Source organism: Lipophrys pholis, assembly GCF_963383615.2.
Source record: "Lipophrys pholis genome assembly, chromosome: 4".
Taxonomy (NCBI): domain Eukaryota; kingdom Metazoa; phylum Chordata; class Actinopteri; order Blenniiformes; family Blenniidae; genus Lipophrys; species Lipophrys pholis.
This window is the reverse complement of record NC_137637.1, coordinates 34,651,856-34,657,855: the sequence shown is the minus strand read 5'-3', so window position 1 is coordinate 34,657,855 and position 6,000 is coordinate 34,651,856. Positions and strand designations below refer to the sequence as shown.

The window sequence follows — 6,000 nt, the reverse complement described above, 5'->3', positions numbered from 1 at the left end:
GGTTCGACTCGGTGACGTCTTGTTTCCTGACCGGCCGCAGGACGATTCGTCCTCCTGCCCAGAGACGCCGGGACAGTTAGTGAAGATAAATCAACATGATTCACGGAGGAACTGAACCTCAGGTCAGTCTGACGGGGACGGACGCGAAATTAAAAAATAAAAAGGTGACTGCCTGACTCCCTGCTGTCGTCTTCGTCTCTCGCCGGGTTGATTCGTCTTGAATCGTTGAAACGGAGACGTGAGGAAGGAAACGCTGACGGATCACTGCCACTTCCTGTGATCTCTCTCTCTCTTTCTCTCTCTCTCTCTCCGGGTTTGTTTAATATGAAGCCTGCATCGGACACCCTGTTCAAAACCTCGCTTTGTTTAGTTATTTTTTAAATTGTAAACCTCACTTCACCACCGATTCAGACACACTTTGTCCCGGAAAGTGACCAATGAGCAGCGTCGCATCGCTGACAACAGAGATGGCCTGTGATTCTTAAAAACAGAATAAAAAAAAGAAAAAAAGAAGAGAGATTAACTCCTCCAAGAGGCAGTTGAGGCCAAAGTCAACACGAGAATTACAAGCTGAACACATCGCTCAAATCACATGACAGTTACAGAGCGGGGGGGGGGGGGGGGACAGGGGGGACGGGGGGGGGGTCAGACTTTGGATGGCTGCTCGCTAAGGACGGGAGGAGGAGGAGGAGGAGGAGGAGGAGGAGGAGGAGGAGCGTGAGGTTTCACGAGTTCTTCCGTCTGCAGGCCATCGATCACTGGAGCTCGTCCGACTGAATGATTGTCTTCAAAGTGACTTTTGAACGTGTTTTTGTAAAACCGCCGGGACTCTGAAGTCTGTTTCTCTGTTCTTCCTCCACCTTTCAGCTCCACTTCGTTTGCCAACGAACAAATAAAAAAAAAAAAGGAAAACCAAAAGGAGAAACGGAAAGCCAACAGAAAGGAGGTCCAGTAGGGGGCGCTGGGCGGGGCTAGACGATGGAGTCCCAGTCGAAATCATCCTGGATGTCGTCAGCTGGCAGGCGATGCATCTGGAAGTTTCTGGTCGGGATCATGTGCTGCTGGTTCATCTGTGCGTGGTGTCCTGCAGTCGCGTCGAATCAGCAAAAATACACACAACACAACAATTAATACACAAAAAAGAACTACGTTAAATACTTATTGAGAGTCTGGAAAGGAGTCGGAGGCTAAACGGAATAAATCCTTCCTGTTCTGTCATGAAGCTCCACAATCGATTCTTTCACACACGTCTAGATTTCTAGACGCCCATTAATTATAATCGTAAAATATCATATATGAGGTAGAATGACTAAATAGAAGTGTCATAAAAACTATTTTCACAGAAGTCAAAGATCATTGCTGATAAACTTAACATATTAAAACTATTTTTCTTTTATCGTTAAACATAATTTTTTGAACCATAAACAGTAAAACATTCTGATATTAATAAACTAGTTTCATCATACGTCTAGAAATCACGTCTTTTTTATACCAAACTTTAATAGAAGTGATATTTTTGATCAATTTATTAATTTTAATACATTTTTATGTGAAGTTATTCTACTAAGAATATAGACCTCTAAACCTTCCTTCTGATTAACAGTGAATTATCATCATCATCATCATCATCATTGTTATTATCATTAATGAACACCACCAACGTTATGAACAAAACATAGAAGGTGAGTTTTGAGTCTGGATTTGATCAGGTGAGGGAAAACTGTGGGAAGAGGAGGAGGAGGAAGAGGAAGAGGAAGAAGAAGAGGAAGAGTAGGAGGAGGAGGAAGAGGAAGAGGAAGGAGGAGGATGATGCATGTTGGGTTTTCAGTCAAACTAAAATGATCCACATTTGATTTCTTATTTTAATAATTATCAACTCTTGATCCAGTTATTTTATTTCTGTTACACAACAGACCCGTTGTTATACTCGTGTGTGAATTACTCAGTTCAGATGTTTGTTTTTTATTTAAACTATTTATTTAGTAAAACTGCACAGAAATATCAGAGTTATTATGTATAAAATATGAAAATCACATTATTGTTCATTGCATTTTAGTCGTAAAGAAGATTTATACGACTAAACATGTTCAAATTTGTTTTTAGTTATTTTCTTTCCTTGTTATTTTAGTGTTTTGCGATGTAAAGTATCTTTCAGTGAACAAACAAGCCCCGTATGTGTTTGATGTATTATTATTGGGACAAATATACCAACAATCTTCATGGACTTCTATTTCTTTAGGTTGTTGTAACAACAACAACAACAATAAATCATGTCACCTGTCATGGTGGGTCCTGCGCTGCTCATGGGGGGCATGTGAGGATATCCTGGAGGACCCATCATGGACATGCTCTGTCTGGAGTCCATGTAGAGATTTCCTGATGGACAAAGCAACATTTAAGCTTCTGGACCAACAGTTTCTGGTCACTTGTGTTTTTCTACTACAACAAAAAACAACAACTCTGGTTTGAGTCAAAGGAGTGAAGATGGACAATCAAACATCACGTAGGAAGAACACTGGTACCGACCGTGTGTACCTGCAGCGATGGCTAAGAACCCGTGGACTGTACTCACAGAAACACTTGTTTTTCTTTTATTGGTTTTTAGAGTTCATGTCCTAATTGACATTTTACACAGACGTGACTGAGATTTTATCTGTTAAACAAAGTGATGATTCCCGGCGCCGGCGGCTGTGTAACCTGTGTTGAGGTGCTGGCTGGGTTTGTTGGTGTGCATGGAGCCGTGGCAGACCGGTGGCTGCACTGCCCCCTGTGGCTGGATCACGCCGGTGCGGGCGAAGAACTGGTTGATGGATGAGCAGAGGTCTGCGATCTGGGTGGGCTCCAGAGACCAATTGTTCAACTCTGCTTGTCTCATACTGTCTCTCAAGCCTTCGGGAGGAAAAAACACACGTTTACACACAGGAAGAGACGAGTCGCGCTTCTTTCTCTGCAACAACATGCTTCTGTGACAATGAAATGTATGAACCTGCACCGTCCGACCGTCCGCAGAATCTCAATTTATTAAATGAGAAACTAATTTACAAACATGATGCAGAAACCTGGCTGCAATATGTATTCATTATGTCAGTAACCTTCAGTGGGTGATACTTAAAAAACATCCTACCTTGCAATCCTAGACTGTAATTGGATAAACTGACCTGCTGAGCTCAGTGTTTTAGTAATTAAACTTGAAGGCAGTGTTATTTAATTGAAGAGCTCAGTTTAATTAAACTGGTAATCAACTCCACAGTGTCAACACTTCAGCACTCAATCAGACGCTGGGCAGCGTTGTACTGTACCAGATTCTTAAATATGTGTGTTTCTTTTGATCACATGTGGAAAAACCCGACACAGAAAACTGCAATCTGCATGTTGAAAGAGAGAAATCTAGGTTGTAAATGCAGTAGGAGCTACTTGAAGTGTCCAAATCGCACCTTGGAAAGGTGAAAGGTCGACCTCAGCCCAGTTATAGCTGCTAGCAATACGACAGCTTTCTTTCAGTGCATCCAGATTTGGGTACCAGTCAGACAGTAAACCTGCAACACACACACAGCAGACTGACTGTAACATCACACGGAAAGAGACGGAAGGAAAAATATGGCGGCTTGTGGTCCTAAAGCCAAGTTCTCACCAGGAAACCAGGGGCGGCTGCACATTTATTCCTACTGACAGGATTTAAGGACGACTGCACAGTAATTAGTGTACCTGTCATTAACTGCAGATGAGACAATAAGGTCAGAGGAAGCATTTACTTTCATGGCAGCATTTTAAGTGTGTGTGCTGGAGCCAGATGAATGAGAGGCCGAGGCCAGAAACAGCAGAAAACCAGGCGGCCAGACGCTTCAGTTCCTCGGTGTGGCCACTAGGAGGAGCCAGGAGACTCTGGATGGGCTCCTCAAGTCACCGGCTTCTGAGCTCCGCTTTGTTCTCAGCAGCACACGTAATAAAACACACCGTGATCTACTGCCTAAAACACTTTCTCGGTGCCTTACGGATTTAAAATAATAACAAAACTTTGCCCCCAGATGAAATCACATTTAGCAGCAAACACTTGTCCTTTGCTCGGGGTGGGGACGTGTGATGGACAGGATGGAGGGGAAACGACAGGAGGACGGCGGCGGCGGCAGACAGAGGGTCTTACCTGGGTTGCAGGCCATCTGTTGCTGGGTAGGATGGGGCTGGTGGGAGAGGCTCTGGTGCTGCTGTCCGTGTTGAGAGGGGTGCTGGCTGTGCTGCGCGTGTTGGGAGGGGTGGGGCGTGTGTTGCTGCGGGTGCTGGCCGTGGGACGGGTGCTGGCCGTGCTGCGGGTGCTGGCCGTGCTGCGGGTGCTGTTGATGCTGCGGGTGCTGGCTGTGCTGGTTGTGGGCGGCGCCGTGCTGGTTGTGGGCGGCGCCGTGCTGCGAGAGGTGCTGTGCGTGGGGCGAGCCGTGGCCGGGGTGGGCCTGGGCGGGGTGGGATAGGGGCACTTGGCCACTGTTGGCGGAGTGGCTGTTGGAGTGGCTGTTGGGTTGGTTGTTCGACAGGCTGTTCTGAGTGCTGATGGCGCCGCTGGGGGAGTGCTGATAGGAGCAGGAGGTGTGGGTCTGCTGGGAGGAATCGGACGGGATGCCCATCAGCCCTGGAACACAACAACACAACGCGGTAAGAGCAGCGGCAGGAGGACGCTGCAGACACTACAATATTCAATATTTCGTCCTCAAGAGCCACAAAGGAATTCCCCAACAAAGACAATGAGGAATATCGGATGACAAAGCTTATTGTTTCCGATATAAACAATTATTTTGTCTGGAAATGAGCACTAATCACTTCCAGAGGCCAAATCTTAACTTGAAGAATGTGGGGGGAAAGGAAATTGCTGTACTTGTTGCTTGAGCTGAAACGGTTATATTAAAGAACGACGGTGTGATATCAGTTACATTTCCTCTCGGTCGTATGACCAGTTTTTAGAGAAACATACCAACGATTCCCATTTCTTATTTCTTCAGCCTGATGATTTCCACCCACCATCAGAAAGATCAAACTTTAGATGAGACCAATTTGAATGTTAGTATGAAAAATCTCACAGGTTGTTGCCCCATTAAACACAATATTTGTGGAATTTGGACAAATTGTTAGTGTGAAAAAGTAATCCCTACATGTTAGACTTAATTCACAAAATCACACGTATCGTCCTGCAAAGACGGGAAAACCTGCAGGAAAATCTTTTGATTTGAGGGAATCCAAAGATAAATAAATGACAGTTACACACACACACACACACACACACACACACACACACACACACACACACACACACACACACACACACACACACACACACACACACACACACACACACACACACACACACACACACACACACACACACACACACACACACACACACACACACACACACACACACACACACACACACACACACACACACACACACACACACACGTTAGTAAAATGTTCTTAAAAGTCACCTGAAATCAGAGCTCAAGTGTTTCTGTCAGAACAAAGGACTTTAAACTGAAACTGTGAATCCCTCTTGTTCTGTTTACATTCAGTTGGACGAGCGACACCGGGGCAGAATCAGAACCTGCTGGTTTTGTTTTGGTTCACAGGTTTGACCTGATGTTCAAGGACATTTTTCCCTCTCCAGGTTCCTTTGCTGGGGAAGAAGTATTGAGTATTTTCTCCGTCTAATCTGAATGTAAAGTGCAATGAGATAGCCGAAGTGGAATTAATTTATTTTTTATGAATCCTGCAAAGTGTTAATTGATTATCATTTACAGGGAGTCACTCCATCGAGTCGTTGCAAGTTGAACTGTAGACCCGGGTAGTTTTATGCTCAATGCCCCAAACTGAAGTTCAACACTTGTTGTTTAAATATACAAACGTAAGGAGGAATTAAATCTATAACCTCCTAATAAACACTTCTTCTCCATGTCGACTGTACATATCCTCTCCAGTTTAATACCTTTAAGGTTTAAACAGAGTGGAAATCCAATGTAA

General features: G+C 44.6%; 1 protein-coding gene across 1 annotated transcript in view; it reads right to left on the bottom strand.

The window, feature by feature from the left end:
- Positions 1-945: 945 nt before the first annotated feature.
- The window catches only part of foxj3 (forkhead box J3), a 99,343-nt gene continuing 94,288 nt past the window's right edge, over positions 946-6,000 (bottom strand). The window contains exons 8-12 of the mRNA XM_080461219.1: positions 4,142-4,618; positions 3,435-3,536; positions 2,698-2,889; positions 2,278-2,388; positions 946-1,084 (exon numbers count right to left, since the gene is read on the bottom strand). Of these exons, the coding sequence (XP_080317345.1) occupies positions 972-1,084; positions 2,278-2,388; positions 2,698-2,889; positions 3,435-3,536; positions 4,142-4,618 (995 nt within the window). The 3' untranslated portion in view covers positions 946-971. The remainder of the gene's footprint in view (positions 1,085-2,277; positions 2,389-2,697; positions 2,890-3,434; positions 3,537-4,141; positions 4,619-6,000) is intronic.